The 24,670-nt window shown below is 46.4% G+C and overlaps 1 protein-coding gene across 20 annotated transcripts in view; it reads right to left on the bottom strand.

The window, feature by feature from the left end:
* Positions 1-17,313: 17,313 nt before the first annotated feature.
* Positions 17,314-24,670, bottom strand: part of CD44 (CD44 molecule (Indian blood group)) — an 88,123-nt gene continuing 80,766 nt past the window's right edge. For all 20 annotated transcript variants that reach the window (XM_036257720.1, XM_036257727.1, XM_036257729.1 and 17 more), the window contains one exon: positions 17,314-19,202. In XM_036257720.1, the coding sequence (XP_036113613.1) occupies positions 18,998-19,202 (205 nt within the window). In that variant the 3' untranslated portion in view covers positions 17,314-18,997. The remainder of the gene's footprint in view (positions 19,203-24,670) is intronic.

Below are 24,670 nucleotides of genomic sequence, written 5' to 3'. Positions count from 1 at the left end.
CCTTACAGGGAACCGAACCCGGGACTCTCCGGTCCGCGGGCCGACGCTCTAACCGCTGAGCCAAACCGGCCAGGGCACTAAGTCTTTGATTGGACAGGAATGTCTAGGCCTGGCCAGCTCCACCTGACTTCAGCAGGCTCTTGGCTCTGATGTGGACAGCTGTTGGACAGAAAAGGTTACAGGAAGTACAGGAAATCTCTCCACCTACCCCAAGAACCACGTGTCGGCCCCTCGGCTCCAGCCCCTTGCTCCACAGTGGAGGATGGGAGAGCTGGAAAGAGCAGCGTCTCTGAAAAGGACGAGCTGTGTGGCTTCCACCAAAGACACTGAACCCTCTGGGCACCCCTCCCTCGGGCAGTGACATGAACAGGAAGCCAGGGTGCTGGGCTTCAAAGAACCACAGGTGGCAGAAGGTTCCGGAACCTCCAGTGCTCTCCCCTCTGCCGTGCCTCAGCCCAGACAGGAAGACGGGGGTGGAGACGCCCACGTATCTGACAGGAGCCCTGCAAGAATGGAAGACCGTGGAGTCCCTGGCATAATAACTTTCCTCCTGGTCGTTTTGTCAGTTCAGTGTATTCCTCCTCCCGGGAGGCAGTGAGGGGCCATGTGTAACTGCCGTCTCTTTTTCAGAACAGCGTCAGCCTTTACATTCAGGAAAGTCGGTTGGGTCCACACCGCTCAGCCAAAGAGGGTATGAGAAGAAAGCCGTCCAATGTAAACACTGCTCCTGCACTCAACCGTGTGAAGGCTACGACTTTAAATGCTTACAAATCCCATAAAGCAGACAAATAAAATGTTATTGTGTCCCATCCTCTCCCTCCACTGGGTCAGAACGAGTACATGAAATTCCCAAGACTTATTTTTGTCCATGATTTGGGGCAATCGGATTTTGGCCTTCCAGGTGTTGTCTGGAGAAGTCTGGTGTCCCCGGCTAAGGGGAACAGCAGACGTCGGTGGTGCGCTCCTTCTGCTGCGCGACCCGGCGCGCCTGGAATTCTCCAACGGCTCCTGTCACTTCTCGGACGTTTTCCAGGCCTGGATACAGACTGCTCACGGAGGGCAGGGGCCAGGGAATTTCCAAATTGCCATCATCTGAGTGAAGAGTTCAGCTGGGACACCATCTCCCTCCCCAGTTGCTTGCCCTCCTCATCCCAAACGTCCCTCTCATGTTGGTGACGAGGACGGACGTCATGCCAGACTGTAAGTCCAGAGAGGACTTCGGAGGGTACATATGTGAAGTTTAGCCATGCCTTTTGGCAGATGAGGAAATTGACACCATAATTTAAAATGAATTAGAGGTAACTTGGTGGCAAACCAAGACTGGATCCCGCCTCTGTCCCCCTCCTAGCTATCGGCCATTAGGTTGTGTAGTTGGTCTCACTTTCCTCCTCTGTGGAGTGGGGCTACTCATGCCTATGATACAGGGGGTTTGATGAGAGAACATCCACAAAGTAGTTAGCACAGTTCTTGGCATACAGTAAGGGTTCAGTCCATATGAGCTGTCATCATTATCATCATCATCACTATTATCACAACTTCTTAGTGACTCAGCTGGAAGAAACCATGCCTCCTTTCTCGGTATGGCTTCTTTTCCAACCATATCACATGGGCATGAGCGTGTACCCCAGAGCCCAGTTGGCCTCCCAGAAAATCTGAGCCTTGTTGACAGACGGCTCCTGACCCAGCCTGGAATGATGCTGCCTTCACTCCGAGAGAAGCTTCCTGCATCATGAGCTTGTGCCGGCTGATGTTCTGGAAGCCCCTCTACGCCTTCTGTTACTTGCCAAGGCTCTGATTCTTAGCAGCGAGCGGAGACCATGGATTTCTTCAGGGAAAGGAAGTGAATCTCAGCCTGGCTAAAGAGGACTCTCACCAGGATGGGAGTCTGGCTCTTCCAATGTGAAACAGGGCATCCAGAAATGAAACCTTTTTTTTTTCTTTACTGGAGAAGTCCCCCAGGGAGTCCCCAGTCCATCGCCATTGTATGCACTAGAAGAGACAAATGTCATGAGAAAGGCTATTTCTGTGGAATGTGCTCAACCCAGCAGGACTCTTCAAACTCCCTCAGCAGGGTCTATTTCCAGCAGCTTCCCTCCCCATCATCCCTTTCTCTCTCGTCCTGGCATTTTTCACAAATGACATTCACACTCTCCCTCAACAGTTTTAAGAACAGAACTTGGAAGAAGCTTTTGGAGCTTTTCAGGGTGGGGAGCTCGTCCATTATTATGATCTCCAAGTGGTGCCTCTCCCCAGTGTCCAGCAGCGTCAGGGCCTGACCACAATCTTAGGAGCCTGCTATTTATGATGAATAGTAGCTGTTGTGTTTGGTGGGATCCCTAGAAGCCCCTCCTAAGACAGGAATCAAGTTCACATGCTTTTTTTGAAGGAGGACTTTTCAGGAAACCCTATACGGCATGAGGAAAGCAGGATAGGAAAAGGAAAGAACTGAGCAGAAAGGTAGTCTCAGGGAAAGTCTAGCTGAGAGTTGTGTATGCCCGAGGAAAGGAGACTGGTCTTTGAGCACCCAAAAGATGAGGCATCAGATGTGGGCTACTTATGGGAGGGGTACATAACTTCCAGGGTAAGGCAGGTCCTATCTGCAGAGAGCCATTCTCTAGAGAAGGGAGGGAGCTGAGAGTCCTTAGCTGTCAATGCATCAGTTAGGGGAACGGGTGCACCAACCGAGAAAGGGGATCTGGGCAGAACACCAATAGCATCTAGTAAAGCATTTATTCCGCACCTGCCTACCATGTGGCAGGCTCTTGTATACATCATTAGGTCACTGAGTTGTGAGTTAGGTGTTATCACCCTCCCTGTTTTACTGGTAATGAAACTGAGAAGCAGAAACATACACATCTAAGAAGAAGCTGACCTGCAAATTTTTCTAGTTTCAATGCCTCCCAACATCACCTACTTAGCAGCTTCTTAGATTCATAAAACTCATGCTTGGTAAAGAGGTGATCTTCAAGGATACCTGAAGCCCCCAAATGACCTTTAATAACTGACCCAGCTAGTTGGGGCAGATTGTTCTCTTCTCTAAAGCATTTGCTAGGTGTCAACTTGGATCAACAGAGTGAAGGAGATTCTCAGGCACTATCTGTGCTCACTAGAAAAGAATCACAATTGATTATCAATGACTGAAAAAGAAGAGGGAAGAAGGAGAGATCCATGTTTGTCTTATATCTGCCATCCTTAATTGTAGCAGGATGGGTTGTTTGCAGTGACCAACAATACCCAAGTCTCCATGGCCTCAGCAAGGTAAGTTTACCATTGGCTCACACCATAGCTCCACCACATGTCTACAGAGGCCGTTCTACTCATTGTAGTTACTCAGGGACTCTAGATGATAAACCAGCTACTATCATAAACAGGTTTATTGCCATGCCAGAGGAAAAGAGTTCTAGGAAGGACCTCACAGAAGTTAAATGTCACCTCAGCTCACAGCTCATTGGCCATAACTAGCCACATGGTCCCACCCAGCTTCAAGAGGGAATGAAATGCAATCCCCTGATCTCAGAATGGAGGAGAGCCAGAAACAGTCCACTTCTCTGGTCACCTAGTATTTGATGCACATTGTTTTCCAAATGCAGAACATACTCAGCTCCTTCCCAAGGGAGACCGCTTCAAGTCTCATCCATTTGTGGCATCGAGCTCAAAGTCCAGGATCTTGGGGTGATGGATGTAAGTTCTTACATATGGCTCAGATATGGCTCCTATTGGCCCAGAAATCAATGAACAGAAAATACAAGTATTCTGCAGCTCCTCTCCCTCCCTCCACCATCCACACACATGCTCCAGTGGTGGACGAGGGCAGTTTAGTCACCTTAAATACTCCCAATGGGAACAAATGGAAGACTTGTAAGTCACTGAGCCATAACGTTTCAGAAATCCTGGTGGGAAGACATTAGAGGTCCCACTATACTATGAAGAAGGAAAATTTCTTGATTACATTCTATTTGGGCTCCTTAGGAGGGCTCCCCAAGTCCCCTTTCCCCACTGTGGTCCTTTATTCCACCTCCTAGGGAATCCTTTTCCTTCGTACTCTTACTGCACGTATGAAGAGAGCATCCAGGAATGATCTCTCCTACGGCAACATCCTCTACTTTCTGCTCATAGTAAGTTAGGGTTCAGGACTCCTTTAAGTCTTAACTAGTCACAGAGTTTTCTAGTTGAGGCCCATGGCTTCTTTAGCATCACAACTCTTAAAATCTTCGCTGGCTTTTATCTCTTTGACTCTAATCAGTGTCCTATGCCAAGAGCCACACCACAGCCCTTCGAGAAACACATCCCTTTCTCTTGATTGTGGGAACCTTGAGCCAATCAGCCTTAAGGCAGAGAGCCATGTCCTTCCATTATTATTATTTTTAATGAAAGAATATGCTGGATGCCACATTAGTTCCTTCAGAGGTTTTAACAATGGATACCATGACCATGTACTTGAACTGATTTTGTTTCCGAGGCTGAGCTGGCTTTGATGCATAAGGCATCTCTATTTTATCTTTTATTGTTTGGGTTACAAAGCAGTTGCCTCTTCCAGCTCTGCAAGTGCTCACTAGCATCTCTCTTCCCTCTGGCGAGTAATGAAAATATTTGAGATGGCACCTGTGCATTCGTCGGGGGCTCCGAGTGGCCACGGAGAGAGAGCATGTCTGGGCTTTGTGTCGGGCATCTAGCGTAAGTGGCCGATAAACCTTGGTTATGGGTGCGAGAATTTGCGGTGGTTGGTACTGCAAACAACCTCCTGAATGTATCAAATTTATCTTCTGCTCTGGAGTTTCAGCTCGGATGTTTCCTCTCTGTTGTAGCCTCATTTGGAAACAAAATTGAACACTTCTTATGAACCAGTAACTCTCTGATGACACCTGTGGAAATGGCGTATGTTCAGCTGTTCTGAAGAAAGGGAACTCGGTCACCAAAGACTTCCCAAGGCAGGGTGGAGGGAAAGGCAGCGTAGACAGAGGTTGCTGGTAGAATGTAAGAGTTGTTTCTCTAAGGTTGAGGCCAGAGAGTCACAGAATTACACCCCCCAAAATACTTTTTTTCTGCACTAATTTCAAATTAGAAGTGAAATTGGAAAACAAAACAAGCAGCTGTGTTGTTGGAAGCTAAAATGATGTTTTGGTTGATAAAACTGATCAACAAATGAATGCTGCACCTTTAGTTTCGCCCGCATGGAATGGGTCTCCAGCTGCCCTCTGAAGAGGTGGAAGTCTGTGTCCTTTTGCTCCGTCTGGGTTCTTGCTGTGGGGAAATGCTCATGTCGTCTAGAGGGCCACACAGAGAGTGCTACTGTTCGCTGTTTATTGAGCATTTATGAGGTGCCAGGCACTGGTCTATGATATCTGTATCCATAGTCTCACAACAACAGCTCTATGGCATAGGTACCTTTATTGACCCCCTTTCACAGATGAAGAAACTGAGACCCAAGTATGATAAGATGCACTTAGGCATAACATTTACCCAGTAAGTAATAATAAGGGAGGAAAGGATACCCCTCCTTTATTTTTCTCTTGCATATTTGGAGGCTGAAAGGGAGATTGATTCTGCAAGGATATTGCCATCAGTTTCCATACACTAGTTCTGCCCCTGGGCACAGCTACCACATTCCTGTCGCCGTGACTCTCTCTTCCCTTCTTGCTTATCTGTGTGCCATTTGTTCAAGATTCAAAGTCCCAGGCAGGAAGGCCCTTGTGGCCCTGACTGTGTGGTCATGCGTCCGTGTTCCTCGCTCTCTGGTCAGTCGGAGCCTCCGACACAGGCAGCCCCAGGGTGCTGCTGGACCTGTTCCCAGCGAGACTCACCCTGCACACTCTCTGGTTACAGCTTCCTACACCAGCCAAACCAGGAACGTCGACTTTCCGTCTCCCAAAATCTGTTGAAATCTCTTTTTCTGCTAATGCGCTTTCTTTCATTACTTTTGTTTTTAAGGTCTACTTTTAAAAAAATGTTTTTATTGACTTTTAGATAGAGAAAGGAAGAGATAGAAACCTCCATCCGGTGCTTCCTGCACACCCCCTACTTGGGGGCTGAGCCTGCAACCCAGGCAGGAATCAAACTGGTGCCTGGGATGATGCTCAAGCCACTGAGCCACACCGGCCGGGTTTTTATTACTTTTGCATTTGTGGATTTATGCTCTTTCAATATGCTTAACTATCATTTGAGTAAGTCTTAGGAAGGAAAATACATAATTATTCAGTCTGTTGGCTTAATGGAAAGTCTCAGATGGAATACCCATCATAAAGGGAGCCGTAGTCCATGCTGCACACCTTCCAACGGGCAGTGCCAGGCCAATGTTTAGCTGCCCTCGTGCAGCCCTTGCTTATAGACACCGTTGCGTAAGAAACTCTTATACACACCATTGCTTCGCTAGCGGGCTAGGTTTACTTTGACACCTTGGTGACCTTCTGCTGTATAGGAGCAGGCCTGGGAAATATATTCCCAGCTTCGTTCTATATTGTGGCTTAGATTGGGAGTAACCAGACATCATATGGCCATTCAAATGCTCTGGAAAAACCTTCAAAATATGACCAGTGAATTAGGTTCCTCTTTTTCTGCCACGTAAGATGTGTCTCTTACTCTGATTCCTCTGTGTATTTATTTTTATTCACATATATGATTGAGCACCTACTATGCGCCAGGCATTCTGCTAGGTGTAGAGAACACTGCAGGGCACAGGAAGCAGGAAATTATAAAGGTTGTATGTCTAGCTTCTGATTCTTTGCAAGCCTGACACAATTTTCAGCGGAGGAGGCGGAGGGAGATGTCATACTGGACCTGGTTTAACTTCCTTAACCCCAAACCATACCAGCTGGGGTGTGTGTGTGAGTGTGTGTGTGTGTGTGTGTGCACGCATGTGTGTGAGATGGTCCCTCCTGGAGTGGTCCACCTGAGAAATACCTTTGCAAGACTTTTTTCTCCATTTCCTTTTAGTTCCCGCCCCTCATCTCTCCTCCACTGATCCCATCTACCTTGAATGTCCCCACAATCCTTCCTTGCTCTTAGTACCCCCAGCCCTTCCCACAGAAATAATCAGCCTCTGCCCGCTGCAGCCTGCTGCCTCCCTCAGCTCTCCCGCCCGCCATGAGGATGTCGGCTGCTCGTCTCCCCCTTCCAGCCACAATCGCTGCACAGAGAACGGCCCTCTCCTTTGGACTTACAGCGACGAGCCCTTATCTCTGGGAACTGGAAGGGCAGGAGGAAAAACTTAGGGAGAGATTGCCACCCTGCTTGACGGCTGGGTTTCCCCTGAATTACCTAAAATCAAACCTGTCTCATCACCTCCAGGATTAATTTATTTCAGAAATCCCCCGTCCTGAGCTAAATAACAAACACTGTTTTCTCCCATTCAGTCTGAGACTCCTCCTCGCAAAACTGGTACCATGAATTTGGTGTGCTTAAAGATTCACCCCCACCTTGTCCCTGAGGTCATTCCTCAGACCTCTTATCTCACTGGACAATAAGCATCTTGTCCAAATCATGTTTCCCTAAACCCTGGAGGCCGGAGGAAGTCTCAGTTCATCCAGTCTCACTGATATTATTTGAAATTGAAGTCATTTGTGTAACTTGTTAATAAACTTCGAGGATACGTTTTGAAATAGAAAACATTTCCAGCATAAAACATCTGAGAATAAAGAATTTCCCAGGCCCTGGCCAGTTTGGCTCAGCAGCTAGGGCGTTGGCCTGTAGACAAAAGAGTCATGGGTTCAATTCCCGGGCACGTACCTGGGTTGCAGGTTTGATCCCCAGCCCTGGTTGGGGTCGTGTGGGAGGCAACCAGTCGATGTGTCTCTCTCACATCAATGTTTCTCTCTCTCTCTGTCTCCCCCTCCTCCCTCCCACTCTATCTAAAAATCAATGAAAAAATATCCTCAGGTGCAGATAAAACAGAAAAAGAAAAAAGAATTTCCCAGAAGACAGATATTTGGTTGTCTATTTACCTTGCTATAGAAATGGAGTAGACCAGCAGGTTTGTATTTTTAATGTTAAATTCTTTAAGGAACAACCAAAGACGGCAAATAAGCCAATCTCATCTTTGAGTAGCCCGAGATTCTCTTAGCAAATCCATTTAGCCGAAGAGAAGACCCTGCTATCTCAAAGCAGTGTTCCTAGGAAACCTTCCCTAAGCCGAAACCACATACAGCGGAGAAGCAAGTGCCTCAGCATACAGCTTGCTAAGGGACGCACAGAAGCAATCCAGATGAAAGCCCAGATGCTCAGACACAGTTCAAAGCTCTGGGGGCTGATGCTGAGGATAGTTCCCAGGGGAGGAACTTGGCGGGGCCCCTGTCTCTGCTCGGGGTGGCGACCCTCTGTAACAGGTCGCTGCCACGCAAAGGCTGAACCCTATTTCACTTTCATCCTGTCTTAGGGAAGGGAAAATCCTCTTTGGATTTCTTTCGCTTAGTGAAAGCAAGTCCTAATGTAGGTCTTGTGTAAAAGGGAAGTGGCGTGCCCTGGCCGATTTGACGCAGCGGTTGGAGCGTCGGCCTACGGTACTGAGAGACCCGGGTTCGGTTCCCGCTAAGGGCGCGTACCTCGGTTGCAGTTTGTCCCCGGCCCTGGTTGGTCGTGCGGGTGGCAGCCACTCGATGTGTCCCTTTCACATCGATGTTTCTCTCTCTCTCTCTTCCTCTCTCTCCCTCCCGCTCTATCTGAACAAAAAATGGAAAAATGTCCTCGGGTGAGGATTAAAAAAAAAAAAAAAAAAAAGGGAAGTGGCATAATGCGAACTCCCCAAAAGCAGGGGCCACCTGTAATTCCAAACCAGCATCGAGAGCCACAATTTATTATAGGAGGAGCTTCCCCCCAAATGCCAAACGGGCAGGTCACGTGAGCTGCATTTGGAACCAGCTCATAGGTGTACACCATTTCTGAGTCACAGATAATTTTGAAATTCACTCCATCGCGCGTCCGCGCCGAGGCCGGCCCTCTCCCGAGCTGTCATGAAAGTCTTTCGGGCAGGAGTGTGGTGTGGGCACTATGACAGCTGGGCCTGGCTCGCAGCTGTGCGTGTTGGCATCCTGGCTCTGCTACTGACTCTGCTCCCTGTGCCTTAGTTTCCCCATCTGTGAAATGAAGAAAACAAGGTGCTTTATCTCCCATGATGGCTCTGAGTCTAATTTCAGTTTTCTTATTCTTAGCACAGTCTTATGTAGGGCTCTGTGCCAGGCACTGTTCCGAGACCTAGAAGGTATTCATTTGTTTAGTTCTGATAACTCTATAAGCTAGGATCCACTTAATCACAGAGGTTGAATACCTTGATTGAATTCATACGTGCCATGTGTGTGAGACAGTGTCTAGTAGAAGGGGATGCCCAGCCAGTGTCACCGTCATAGCCAGATGCCCTGCTGTGTGTCCTTCAGTCATGACTGCCTCTCTCAGACAAAGATGTGTAGCCCAGCACCCGGCACCCTGCCCAGCACATAGGAGGTATTCCAGGTTATGATTAAATGGCACCTAATGAATATTTCCTTCTTTTCGAGATCCTTGAATCCTTTTTCAAAACACAAGATATGGATTAAAAAGGAAATGTGGGCCATCAGTTGTACCCCGACCCTTCATCCCAGCATACGGGGAACCCAGTTCCACCCCCACTCCACACTAAGCCTCGGTGCAAGGACACCCACCTTCACCCTCTTCTTTCTGGTTTTATTGTGAGGATTCAAGGACTGAACCCACGGGGGTTCAATTTCCACATGGAAGAGGGGGAAATTCTGGAGTGTCCACTAGGGGGCGCGTTTTCAACAGGATGTAGAAGGCCAACAAGATGGTTGGAGTAACAGGGAAAACAAGTTTCTGGAATAACGTGAACGCAGATGGAAAAATTCCCATTGATCTCATCCTTGGCTGGCCAGACAGACACATAGAACTTTTCTCAGCTTTTACGCAAAGGTGCCCGAGAGCTCAGTGAAAGAGGCTTCGGGGACGAAAGACAAGAGGTACCAAGGCGGCCAGTTCTGCCCTAGGAGTCCAGCCGGCAGGTCTCACTGAAAATTAGAGCAGAGATGCTCTCCTCGCTGAGACTCTTTCGGGATTACGTCATTTCTATTTTGACTTCTGAATCTGCGCTCTGCAGCAGGTCCTTAATACATAAGTGGCAACGACTTCCTTCAGATCAAGTGTCCATGGCGCGCTCGTCTTTGCCTTCTTCTAACTTCAGTGTCATTCATCTGACAGCTTTTCCTGACTTCTCTTCATTTCTGAATAAGATTTAAAGAATCCTGGAAGGAGGAGAAAAGAAAAAGCAAAGCTCTTCCTGAACTCGAGTAACCTCGCCTGGAGTTTGAATTGCCCTTAAGCTCCCGGTGCTGAAAACCTGTCTCTCCACTTCTGCACCAACAAGTTCCCAGGTGCGGGCCTGGGATCTCTGGAGCGAGCCCACGGAATTCCCAGCCCGTCTCTTCGCTCTCCCCACGTAGCAGCCACCCTGAAGCTTGGCTCTCACAGGGCCTTTGTGTAGTAAGATGTCAGCAATAATAAGGCTGTATATTCCTACCTTCCCCAGAAAACAGAGGGGAACCTCTTTTCCTTTCTGATGGCTATTTGAACCTTTCTTTCGGGGTGGGAGGGGGTAGGTTTCTAGGACCCCAATTCTTGGAAAGGTGTTGGAGGGGCTCAGAAATTCTTGGAATAGTCCTGACTTCCTCTACATTGTGGTTCATATTCTATCTACATCCCTACTATGTATTCGCAGAAGAAAAACATTGAAGATGGCAGAAAGGAGGAAGGAATACCTGTGTACATCTCCTATGTGTGTGCATTTTACATACATTATCTTGTTTAATCCCCCAGCAGTCTTTCTGGTAATAATTAACATTCCCATTTTATAGATAAGGAAACCGAGGTGCGGAGCCATTCAATAGCTTGGCTAAGTTCACACGGGGAGTAAGTGGCAGGGGATGGATTTGAACTCCGAGTCTTATTTTGAAGGCCACCATTTTCTAACTAAAGTTTAGCTCCCTTTCCTGAGGTTCTTGACATTCCTCTTTTGGGAGTGAGGAAGGAAGAAGTGGTTTGGACTAGACTTTTGGAAAACAGTAGTCACCGCATGGTGAGCAAGCAGTCTGCAAGCCTGAGGGGGTGGGGTTGAGAAGGCGGGTGATGGGAACCCTGACAAGCAAACCAATGGTGTTGAAGGCCAGATGTCAACACAGGCAAAAGAGGGAGCTGGAGGCTGGGGTGCTGGTTACTGGGAAAGGAGTCTGGTTTAGCCAGACTTCCTGTTCCCTTGACCTCTTGCCCGGGGAATCACAGCAAAAATCGTATTTACACATTACCTGCTCCTTCTCTTTCAAATAAACACAACATCTATGAGGTTGTTTACAGTTTCCTAAAGTAATTCTATCACCAATATGGCTTCAAATAGTGCGTGTACTTTAACTTACTCATCTCCAAACCCTGTGGTTTCTGGGAGCCTCTTTTGGCCCCACCAGGCACAGAGAGTGAGGACATGCTGACCTGGTTTGCAGCATTTGGAGACATCTCTTAATTTCAACAAATTCAATTTACCAAGCTCCTGACCGCAGGCAATAAAGCACGTGAATTCAGAGTCTTTGCACAGAGCTGAGCTCCAGTCCAGGCTCTACCACTCCCGCCTTGAGCAGCATGGGGACCACAGTTAACTTCTCTGCAACCCCAGGTGTCTCACCTGTCAGAATGGGATAAGAATCCTCCTTCCCTACAAGGAGGAAAGACTCAAGGATGTGTAAAGGCAGGCATCCATAGCACTCCGTAAATAGTCACTTTTGAGGCAATTAATTATTGGTTTTGGTCTTCAATTGTGTGTTGGAGATACAGAGCCAAATCCTGTCCTCAAGAGGTTCTCTTTTCTCCTGGAAGAGACAGACCCAGGGGCAAATTAATGAAATGGCAGAGTAAGACCCGCTTTTGCCACATGTGGGGACAAGGTAAAGAGGTGGCACAGGATGGGGACATGGGCTCAGCCTGGGTAGAGGTGGCATGAGACAACTTTCTTGAGGTTATGATCAAAGTATAGGTGGAGCCCCAACTTTGGTTAATCTGCAGCCAGAGCTTGAATAGCCAAGATTTCATCAACGGATACCAGCTAATCTGCTTCCTGGCTCCCTGCTCTTCAGTCTTGCTTTGAAAGCAAACATTTCTGTTCAAATCAAAGGGCTTCCCTTATAAGGAGCCTCAGGTTCTGAAATATCCGGGCCCCTGGCACCCTACATTAATAACAACACACACTTTAAAGCTGGTTAGAGTTCAGGAAACTGGAGAGGATGGAGAAGGGAGAAGTTTAGCACCTACTGTGTGAATGGGGGAGATAAATTAATATTCACATGGGAATTAATCTTTTTTTCTCTTTATTGATTTTAGAGAGAGAGGAAGTGAGAAGGGAGAGAGAGATAGAAATATTGATGAGAAAGGACATCGATTGGCCACCTCCTACATGCCCCTCACTGGGGATTGGGCCCACAACCTGAGCATGTGCCCTGACCTAGAATCAAACTGGTGACCTTTTGGTGCATAGGTCGATGCTCAACCACTGAGCCACACTGGCCGGACAAGGAATTAATCTTTTTTGAGAAGCTGATAAATGCCATGAACTTATTACCTCATTTAATCCTCATGGTGACCCTGTGGAGGTTTTATTGTTCCTCTTTCACAGATGAGAAAACTAAGACTGAAAGTAGTTAAGATGTGTGAGCGGGGCTGAGCAGTTCATTGGTGGCGTTCATGTTAAAACTCAGGTTTGCCTAATTCCAAAGCCTGTGCTCTTTCTACTAGACCAGGCAATCTCCGGAACAGGTGTTTACACAAGATCCAGCTCCTTCCTTTTTCAATAAACAAGGCATTTATCAAGTTGTTTGTGGTTTTCTAAATTAATACTATTGCCAATATGGCCAAATACTGTGCATTTATTAAGCATAATCATGAGAGGTGCCCTTGAACCTAAGGATTTTTCCATACATCTGTCACAGACTCATGACACTCATGTTCCTGGTCACTGGCCTCCTCGTAGTCACACTTTCTGCAATGTGACTTTGCAGTGCCTCCCATTAAGAGGTAGAATGTGCCCTGGCCGGTTTGGCTCAGCGGTTAGAGCGTCAGCCTGTGGTCCACAGAGACCCGGGCTCGGTTCCCGCTAAGGGCATATACCTTGGCTGCAGTTTGTCCCCGGCCCTGGTTGGGTCATGTGGGTGGCGGACACTCGATGTGTCCCTTTCACATCGATGTTTCTCTCTCTTCCTCTCTCTCCTTCCCGCTCTATCTGAGTAAAAAATGGAGAAATGTCCTCGGGTGAGGATGGAAAAAAAAAAAAAAAGAGGTAGAATGTATTTCTCATCCTTTGACTCTGGGCTGCTCTTGTGACGTGTTTGGCCAACAGTATATGGTGGAATGCAGAGTGCTAGTTCCGGCCTACTCCTCCAAAAGCCTGTGGGCATCTGTTGTCACGTGGATCCCTGCCAGGCCTGGACCAGGCAGCTGAAGGCATGTGAAGGACACACAAAGAGTCCCCAGCCACCCAGCCATTCCAGATGAAGCCAACGTAGATTCCAGCAGACCTGTTTGTTACCCATAGACACTGGCTTGAGTGTAGTCATGCTCAACGGAGCCCTGCCCAGATCAACAAAAGCACCATCAATGGGTGGACTCATGGAAAATAATACATGTGTGTTGTTTTAGGCTACTACATTTTGCAGTGGTTTTTAATGCAGCAACAATGAACCAAAAAGTAATTTTCTTTTTAATTAGAGGTTGATGAAGCCAAGGCATTTATTGTTTCATTTATTAGTCAGTACACCAATCTGAGCTGATTGTTCCTTAGATCTGCTCACAGCTGTCATCTCCGAATCTCCCTTCATCATCATTATAGGAATTCCCTTTGCTTTGTTTTCTGAAGCGCAGGCCTTCCTTTTTCTTGGTAACTCCCTTGTTTTGATGGAGTGCATCCTTTGGGAGTTGCCTGGGAATGGGTGAGTTGGTTTGAAGACAATGCCTATTTAAAATGTCTTCATTCTATTCTTTCACTTAATTTGTGGTTTCACTAAATTAGAATTCTAGCTTGGAAACGTTTCCCTCGGAATTTTGAAGGCACTGTTTCATGGTCTTCAATGTGGCTGTTGGAAAGTCTGATTTTATTTTGATTCTTGATCTTCTGTATTATCATTCTTTTTTCCTCTCTAGAGATTATAGAAGAGTTTCCTTGCCTCAATTATGACTTCTTAAAATAAGGTGTTTGGTGTGGACCTATTTTTCATCTGTTGTGCTGAGCACTCACATGGTTCTATTTGCTTAGTTATTCATATTCTTCAATTCTGGGAACTATTTTTCATTTATTTCTTGGATGATTTCCTTGTCTTTCTCTTTTGACAACTCCTATTACTTGCGTGTTAGATTTTCTAGAATGATTCTCCATTTTTCTCATCTTTTCTCCTGTTCCATTGCTTTGTCTTTGCTCTATTTTCTGGGACACTTCTTCAACTGTATTTTCTAAAGCTTTTATTCAGTTTATTTTTAAATCTGTGCTTTCATGTTTAAATTTTAAAGAGCTCCTTTTTTTTTTTTTTTTTAAGGTGTTTCCTGAGTGTTTTTTATTCTAGCATTGTGTTCTTGTTTCATAGATACACTATCTCCTCTTACCATACTAAGGTTATTAATGATCTTTCTTATTTTAAGTTTTTTCTCTGTGAATTGCCTCAACTTCTCATGTGTAAGAGTGAGCTACAGAGAGACCGTGTGGTCCTGGTGAGGCTTGAAATGTGATCTTTACTCTAGATTGCTTTGCTGGGCCGTGTCCTTGGGAAACTATCACGTTAGTGTCTTTAGGGTTTTCTCCCAGGCTTATCAAATTCCCCAGGAAGACTGAACTTCTGCCCGGAGGATCCGTGCTTGTCTGTCGACATTCTGGGAGCCAAGCTGGGGGAGAAGGCTAGGCCATCTCCACATTCCTTACGCATGGCTTCACTTTCCAGTATGGTATTTCCAGTGTCAACTGTGTGTGCCTTGTTGCCCTTTAGTCAGGGACTCTTTATTTTACCCCCTTCAGAGAATAGACTTCCCGTCATTTTCTGGAATTGGGAAAGAATAGTTACTCAGCTACTTAGAGTGGGAAAGGAGAGCTGGGGTTCTCACTGTGTCTTAAACAGACTTTAGACCCATCGTCCTAATTTTAGCCCTGCCTTTTCTCCACCACACCCAGAAGTAGCTGATGTTGCCAATTCCTGAGCCTTCTGTGTGTGTTGCGGGGGTGGGGTGGGGGGTGGGGTTCTGCTACACAAATCTGGTTGCTTCTCATCCTTCCCCGTGTTTGACTTAAGATTCAGCTTTTCCAGATTTACTCAGTCAGTGACCAATGAACCGTCACTTTCCAGCTTCAAATCTTTACTATTGTCTCATCTTCCATTCTCTTTGACCCCATTGCTTTATGCCTTTTTGGAATACCTCTTATTTCTTCTGAGTCTTGCATGAGGCAATGGATGTTCACTTTCCTCTCTTTACCTAGAAGTAAAGGAGTAGTTCTTGGCTTTAAAGAACCAACACTTCTCACGATAGCTCACATAGTTTGAAATAGGTGGGCCACACAACTTCTTTGGAAAATTAAACTTCCTCCAAAAGAAGTCTCTCAAGTAATCGAAATCTATGAAGCTGTTTCTTTTAGATAAAATAATGTGAATGTGACACTTCAGCCACCTCCTAAACCTTTAACCTTGTGCTTCTAAACTAGCCAGACAGGTAGATAATCCCAGCTCGCCCCCTCCCAGGTTCCCACCCTCTTAAATCAGAGACTCCTCAGTCCATTTTCTTTCACTTTTTAATAGTGGCCTTTAATATTTTCCAATAAGTGCTTTCAACCAGGCAATATACACATCATGCTTTCCTCGTTGTTACTGACCCATCAATAAATATACAAAAATCAGAGGAAGGGTGTGCTGTGAAAAAATCAAACTAACAATGGTCATCAGACATATACGAACAATAAACTACTCTTCGAAAACACAACATGATTTTCAAAAGGCGTAACTATGACACAAAGGTGAACAAACCATGTTATTCTTATACTTAAGTACATTTTACTCTAGAGAAGTGGGAGGCTTCTTTTCTCCTACTCCTCCTGGACTAGCCTTGAATGAACATGGACTATGAAACTGGTCCTTGGAGTCATAGTTTCGATGTAAAACATTTTGAGAGGTTCTGTTGAAGAAATGCATTCTGCAGGTTATCCATTCTTTTCTCTCATTTTGTTTTTCACCCAGTGCTAATTTAAAGGAAGCTCTCAGGAGACAAAAGATTTATGATTGTAGAAAAAATTACACCTTCAGCTCTCAGCTTTGGAGAGCTCTCATCTTTGCTCTCTTAACCTTCACACAAGAATAAAATGCTGGCCCCTTTTGGATACACACTGGGTCCAGTTGAATGACTCAGCCCAGGTCACCTAGCAAGTCACTAGTAGGAAGGATATGTAGTCAAGTTGTGCTTCTGGAGTTACACCAATACATCAAATGGGAGAGCATATAGCCTAGTCCATGAACTTCAGTGATACTGCAGGTGTAGTACATCTAAGGAATGGAAGCTCTAGACTTCCCCTATCCCTATCTCGAGAACACAAAGCTATATCCAGCTGGGTGACTACAATAGTAATAAAAAGAAAGATCCTATTTAATTCCAAAGTAAAGTAGGAAGAAATCTCCTCTCTCAGCCTATTAATTGGGAGTGTCTAGAAGAGGTGGAAAATCATCTGTAGCTATGAGACTTGTATGACTATCCATAGCCCTAAAGAGAATCTGGAGGCCAGGTAGCGGCCTAGAATAGCACTCCCAGACCTGGCCTGGAGTGGCCTGGTGCTCAGGTTAAAGAGCCAGCAAAAGTCTTGGAAAGTGGAAAGCACTTAGATATGAGTGGCAGTAACAACGAGGTGACCAGATGTCCATTTGTTTTTCTTTAAACTTGACAATAAAAAGAAAATCAGACAGTTGAATATAAAAGTGGCTAATACTATTCACAGAAGAAGAAGAAAAGGAGCTTTCAAAGACCATGGCAGGGAGGGGATTGTGAGGGGGAAGAGGGGCCAGCAGAGGTTGTAAATGAGTGCAAAAAGCAAGTTTTTCTCCTTTAAATATCTCCCTTAGAATCAACTCTTTGTGAAAGCCCAGCCCTGATTTTTGTAGGAGTTTTTTCCTTTCTTTCCTCCTCCCTCTTTTCTTCCCCTCTTCCTTCTCTTCCTCCTCCTCCTCCTCTTCCTCCTCCCTCCTCCTCTTCCTTCTTCTCTTCCTCCTCCCTCCCCCTCTTCCTTATCCTCTCCCTTCTCCTCCCTCTTTCTTCTCTTCCTCCACTTCTTTCTTTCTCTTTCTTCTCCTTATTCTCTTCCTCCTCCTCCTTCTTTACCTCCTCTCTTCCTTTTCTTCCATCTCCTCCTCCTTCTGATTATTATTGTTATTAATTTGGTCTGAGAAACATTGCCAGTTAAGCATATTAGTGTAGGCAACAGATAACTTTTTATAGGGGGACCTAAGGAAGAGGGTCCCATTTTATAGGAGTTCTTGCTTTATAGATCCAATCTCTTCTATTACAAATAGCCTTTGGAAGTTCTAGGACGAATGGGGGCCTTCTGAACTTATAAATGAAGACCACAGAGGACTTGCCAAGCAAGGGATAAAGCCATTAATCTCTTATGTGGCCATAAACCTGGTATCTGGTGATAAGACGCCAGTGGTGAGAAACCCTGTAAGCTTTTGAGATTCCCCAGGCACTTAATTTTCTGAGTAGCACCTTCATCAAGGACAGACAATTGGAGTATTGATATATAAACAAACTCAGCCATGAAAATACTCAAACAGGATCTATCCTGCTCCCTCCCCCCTTCCCCAATCTGTGCAAATCAATTGGCTACGATCTATGGATCTATGCCCTATTTCATCTCCAATGCTTCTCTTTGATTACAAGAGATCGAAAGGTGCTTCCATATTGTTTTTGGACACCACTAATGGGTCAGTGAAATGGGGTAAGTCATGCAAATGTAATGTGACTTTTCATCGCCCTTCAGGGAGAAAACAGGTAGCCATGAAAACGGGAAAGCCAAGCCAGCCACTGAATCTCCTCCTCTCGCAATTCTGGTTCTAGAACAAGACAGAAAGCCTTAGGAACCTGCCTCAGAAGCACAATAATGCTGTGTCTGTCCATCTTCTGTGAGATTTGATTGAGGGAGGCTGAGCAGGGACTTAGCTCTGAGATGAAGTCTTTCAGGGAGACCTTCCCATAGCTTCCGGATGAGCGGTGGGGGGCTAGACCTGGCTGGTCAAGAGACTGAAGGATCACAGCACAAAGGGGAAAAGTGGAAGAAGTACAGTTTTATTATGAATCAACTTAAACCCTTTTATGTCACTGACAAAGTAACAAAACAACAACAAAAAATCATACCAATCACAGGACCTCCAGGGTTTAATATTTCAAAAACAGATAAATAGCTTACTACAGATAAATAGCTTGACCCTTTGGGCATTCTCAAAAAAGCATCTGAAAAATTTCCAAGGGGTCAGTAGAAAGGGATGTGTAACCAGTACACCCCAATCCCCTACCCCACTGGAAAGCAATGCCCAGGGATTGGGCTTCTGGATGGGCAATATGGACCCACTCAGATTTTCTTTCAGGAACTAATTTCTCTTAGCTCTGGAAATATCTTTAACATGTCATCTGGGAGGTGGGGTGGAGGGAAGGTTGGGGATCAGAAAGATGTATCTGTGGCTTTTGTTAGAAGCCATCCACAGCACACTTCAGGGAGTAAGGCTTCTAGGCGGGAACTGAAACTGTCGAATTCTTGCTGGTTGTTAATTGGGCCCTCATTTCAGAAAGCAATGTTGTTTTTATAAATTGGACTGACCTCAAAAAACAAAGCACAATAAACAAAAAGGAGTAGAAAATTTTATGCTAAAAAAAAGAACCCCAATGAAATAATCAGTAGCACATTGCATCTGTGAGTGTCCCAGCTCCCTGTAATGGTTATGTGTGATTTCTATCGAAGGTCACGGGGTAGGTGTTACACCCCAATCTTCATGTCCACGTTCTGCAGGTTCCGTGTCTCATCGGCTGTCATACACTGGTCTGGGGTCTCTGATGACTCCTTGTTTACCAAATGCACCATCTCCTGAGACTTGCTGGCCTCCCCGTTGAGTCCACTTGGCTTTCTGTCCTCCACGGCTCCATTCCCACTGTTGATCACCAGCTTTTTCTTCTGCCCGCACCTAGTAATTCAAAGATCATATGAGAAAAGGGAGCAATGACCCAATCGTCATCATCACGGTCTTCCCTGCCACCACTATCACTACGGTTCAGAATGGTCTTTAGTATGTTTCATTGTATTGCCTTTGAACAATCGGCACTTATTAAAGTGAGGTCCCCTGAACCAGCAGTAAAGGCATCAGCGAACTTGTTAGAAAGGCAAATTCTTGGGCCCACCCCAAATGTAGGAGGGGGGCCCAGGATCTGGGGTTTAACAATCCCTCAGGGGTTTCTGATGAGACTCGGATTAGAGAACCAGAGGTCAAGCTCAGAAAGCCTATGCTTTTAGTATCCCCTCTTATGGGTGAAGAAACCTTGGGGCTCAGAAAACCCAGTAACTTGCCCAGGTTACTCAGCGAGTAATACAGGGATCACAATTCAACCCCTGGAGTTCTGACTCCCAAGTCCCACTTCTCCTTCCACCGCACCATACAATCAGATGTTTGCCTCTCATCAGCGCTTCAGCAATTTCTTCAGACTCAGAGAAACCATCAACAAGATGACTGTGAACTGCTCTGATGTGTGTATTCAAGAAAGTCCCCCTGGGGAGGCGGGTAGAGATTAACCAAAGAACATATATGCATATGTGCATAGCCCATGGACACAGACATCAGGGTGGTGAAGGTCTGGGATTGGGTAGAGGGCGTTGGGGGAAAAGGGGAACATCTGTAATACGGTCAACAATAAAAATAAGAAAGAAAGAAAAGCAAGTCTCATTGCTTCCTCATTGCAACACTTCAGTGGCCTCGTCAGAGTTGGCACTGCCTGTACTGAGCAGCGTGAAACAACATTTTTCTAGAAGGATAAGGCCGTATTGTGTTTTTCCCCAACACTGGTTGCCTTCCATACAACCCTGGTTATAGGAGGTTGAACTATACAAGGCAAGTAGTTCAGTTACTTTGAGGTTTCTCAGAAACATTTCTTAAGATTCAAATGCAGAAGGTCTTCTGTGGAAGAGCATGACCTTGATCTTGTCCCTGGGTCATAGCATTGTCATAGCACTGTCTTCCTCTTTCCCGTAACAGTCACTGCTACACATCTAGAAGTCAGATGGTGCTTCACGGAAGCAAATTGCAGGGCCTCACAGCTATCCGCCGGGCGGGGCAGGGGGAAGTGGGCTAGCATTTATTGGCTACCTCTTGAATGCCAGGCACTTTACATGTAGTTTCATGTAATCTCCACAATAATCCCACAAAGCAGCTGTTATTCCCATTATACATCAGTGGAAACTGAGGCCCAGGGAGGTTTAATAACTAACTAGAGGTCACACAGCTAGTAAGACAGAAAGTCAATAGTCAACTCCAGGCTTTTATGACCAAAAGCCTGGACTCTGCCCAGCTCCCTTCATGCTGCCAACCATCTGAAGATTTGGAAACAGTATGAAGTCGGAATTGTTCACTTTGCCGCTGGATATTTGGAGTTGTAGAGACAAAGCCTCTATTATTCACGATCGTGGGCCATTCCTGCTAGGGCTGCCAAGGCCATAAACTTTAATCTCTTATTTGGGGAAATAGAAATTGTATCTCCTCTACAGGAGTTAGATCCTTTCTCCTCTGGCCGGATGCTAGATGAGGGCGGAGGGAAGGATGCTTGACCCGTGCTGCCAATCCATTGGACTGCGAGTATTGGGTGCAGTCCACATGGACAAGAATGGGGGTTGGGAGGCCTGGTTTTGAGACCTTACTGCTGTGTGACCTGGGGCAACTTACTTACCCTCTCTGAGCTTCAGCTTTCTTATCTGTGATATCAGATTACTAAGAGTACCATTTTCACAAGATTGTGGAAAACCTCAACTCAAAGCCTGGCACTGCATACGGGAGCCTATGCTTGTTTTATTCGCTGCTTTCATGAACACTGTGGGGTGAGGAAACCAAAGCCTGGGACAAGCACTTAGGCTGTTACTGGAACACAGTAAACGTTCAAGAATCACTGGCTGTAATTGTTAATATAACAAGCAGCCCTGGCCGGTTTGGCTCAGTTGTAGAACGTCAGCCCGCGGACCAATGAGTCGTGGGTTCGATTCCGGTCAAGGGCACATGCCTCGGTTGTGGTTTGTCCCCAGCCCTGGCAGGGGTGGTGTGAAAGGCAAGCCGTCGATGTGTTCCCCTCAGGTCGATGTTTCTCTCTCTCTCTCTCCCGTTCTCTCCCTTCTACTCTATCTGAAGATAAGTAGAAAAATATCCTCGGGTGGGGATTAAAAAAAACAATAATAATAATATAACAAGCACCAGAGAAGATGGGTTTTGCTTGTGCCTTCTGGCTGCCTCCACCACCCTGTTCACGTGCTGTGAAGGTGACGTAGAGGCCGAAGGTGGAATGCTGCTCGTGCTATTTTAGATTCTCAGGTGGTATTTCGGGTGTTCTTTGGAAGAAAGGTGTCTTGTTAAAGTAATTCCCAGTTGTCTACCGATTGGGTGCTTGGGAAGTTGAATGAAATATTGCAGGAAAATGATTTATAAGCATAAAAAAGTTTGTGCACGGGACTGCAGTGAGGATTGATGTTTTCCATGTAGACAAAGCTGATTTTGCAAGTGGATGACACGCAATCTACAGGGCGTAGGCTCTGTCCCGCCCACGTTCCCCGCATTTATGTTACCTGCCCGCGTTTTTTTAGGAGGGCAGGGCGATTTTCAAGAATAACTCAGTCCAATAGACAGTGCTCCAGGCATTTAAATAAGTACTTTTAAAATTCAAGTCCTCATTTTTATATTCTTCTTAGTTAGAGAAAATTTAAAAGGAATGTCAGCACTGAAGGGACTTGGGTGGGGGGGTCATTCAGCCCCAACTTTTCATTGTGTGAACTGGAGGCTGAGCCCGAGAAGTCAAGGTTACCACCCAAGACTGCTACAGAGGGCTGATGGAGTCCACCCCTCAGATTTTCTGAGCCCAAAAGTCAGAGGTCTGCACTGCACCCCCCTTGCCTTTACATCCTTCATAAAGGATCCCCCTTTCATCCTTTGTAAATATCCTCTGGTGAGGATTTAAAAAAGCAACAGGACCCAGCTCAGGAAAAGGGAGCAGGTAGAAAAGGCACATCCCAGTCAGAGCAAAGTCAAGGGCAAAGGCATGGAAGCAAAAGGAAATAATGTCTGTTTGGAAAAGTGCAAATATCTTGGTATGTCTGAAGCACGGGGTACAGCAGGGGAGGGGAGCTGAGTCCAGCTCGTAAAGACACAGCGGCCACGCCATGTGGCAGGACCAGGCTGGAGCCTGGCCAGGAGAGGGTGGGCAGGTCCAGAGTTTAGAAACCAGGTCACATACCTTTAGGGCAAGAAGGAAGTTCTCTTGAAAGACTTACGGGGGCAACTTAACAACTGAGCTGAGGTCTCTTCTACCTGAAAATCCTTAAAGATACCTAGAGATCTATTTTGCTTTGTGTTGGAGCTGGGCCATCCCAGAGGGCTGCCACCAGCCACATCTGGCTATTTAAATGGACACGAATGACAATGAAATAACATTTAAAATGCACTGAAGTCGACCAGCCACACTTGGAGTGCGCAGCAGCCACCAGTGCTCGGTGATGGTGTATCACACGGGACCCATGTGGAACCTTCTGCCATCACAGAAAGTTCTGATGAGCAGCTGGGTTCTAGAGGGCCGAGCAAGGCCGGGCGAGCTGGACTGCAGCTCAAGAGAAGGCAGGACCTGCCACGCAGTGGGCCGGGACCGCCCGCTGGGTCTACAGCAGAGGGGTGAAGCCCATGAGAGTGAACTCTGGCGAAGGCCTGTCCTGCAATCAGCCTAGACACATGCTTGGGTCATTCCTGTTTTGTGAAGCCTTTTCTTTTCTCTTCTTCATGCAAATCAGACACATTCTTTAAGGGAAAGGCACCAACTTCTTCCCCTGGGCCGCACTGAATATCTACTAACCCAACTGACTGCCGAAGCCGCTGTTTGTTCTTGAGGACACTGGATAAAGTGCAATTTTCATCGGAAAGGTGCAATTCATGGGCTGGTTCCATGAAGAACAGCAGGAAAAGGTGATGTAGGTTACGGCCGGGGCGGGGAAAGCTAAGGATATAGCAGGACCCCCAAATCGGCTGTGGTCATCTCTTGAACGTCAACGCCCGCGACTCATGCTTTCCCACTTTTCTCTTTTAGCCATAATCATATGGACGTGCTCAGTAAATATCAACTGACTCAGCCCCGACGGGCCCAGGTTGCCACTGAACCTCAAGATCCTTTGAGGGAACGGGTGGTCCTTTTTCTGGTTTTTAATCTTCTCTTTCTCCTCGCCAGCGCTGACCGTCCTAGCCGCCCATCAGAAGACGTTTGCGGACACATAAAATGCCTGTCGGAGGTCCTCACTTCCAACCAGACTTTCTGTGATGAAAACAGGGTTCTGTGTCTCTCTAGAATGTAATGCCCACAGCAGGAAGGCCCTGGCCTTTAAGAGGATTAGAAAAGGCTGGCGGCTTGAGAAACACAGTGCGCATTCAGGGGCCTGCGGAGCCACAACCACTCTGCAGCCGCCTGGCAAATCTGCTTTCTATTATCAGATCAGGACGCGGTAATTTACGGCGTCCAAGCAGCTACTTTCCCCTTGAGATACTCGTTGTGCCGGATCCCGTGTGTCCCTGTTTGCCTGTTGCCAGGGTGACGGCCGGTCCTGGGAAGAGGGGGAGGGCAGCCATGGGGCCCCTGTCTGCTGCTGACATGATAAGGAGCAACCCGCCACACTGCAGGGACTCCAGCTGCTCTCGGGACAGCTGAGCTGCTTCCCTGAGGTCTCCCCCACATCAACAGCATCAGGGACCATGTTTCTATGGCGACACACGCAGAGCTCATGTCTATGTGAGCGGAGGCAGTGCGTTCTAGGGCCTGGGACAAAGGACTGATTTCCAGCAGGTAATTCGTATTTAACCGAGCAAAGGTAACCTAAGAGAAAACAAGGATGACGAGGGCAAGTAGAAAGACTCTTTGGAAAGGTCCCTCAAGTCATATTATTTAAATTCAACTTAAAGAAAATCTCTTTCCATTTGGTCACAGGAGATTCTAGGAGGGCTTTCAGATTTTCTCTCCTAGTTTTTGTTCCTTATGCAATCAGCTGCCACGACTAATTTTTTTTTTTTATTATGCCCTCAAACGTGCAAATAGCAACACAGCTCTTCAACTTTAATAGAGCACTTTTATGAACTTGTACCAGCATCAGACGGCATTATTTAATTTCTCAGCTAAGTAGAGAGACCGCCTGGGCCGCACACAGGAATTAGTTATGAGCTGTTTTCCAAATGCCAAAGAGAACAATTCTGTCATTTTTCTCCAGGTCTTCTCCCAAACCCAGGGGCACTTTCTGACCCGTTAGATGATCCAGTGCTACAATACAGGTGGACCCCCTGGGAAATAAGATTATTTTACCTTATAAGAAGAAATCTCAAGAGACACTTACAAAAGGTTTAATGTTCCTTCGCATTCACTTGGAGGAAAAAAC

The sequence above is a fragment of the Molossus molossus genome, unplaced genomic scaffold (assembly GCF_014108415.1).
Source record: "Molossus molossus isolate mMolMol1 unplaced genomic scaffold, mMolMol1.p scaffold_m16_p_13, whole genome shotgun sequence".
Taxonomy (NCBI): Eukaryota; Metazoa; Chordata; class Mammalia; order Chiroptera; family Molossidae; genus Molossus; species Molossus molossus.
Note: the sequence above shows the minus strand (reverse complement) of the source record. Positions and strands in the feature narration are given on the sequence as shown.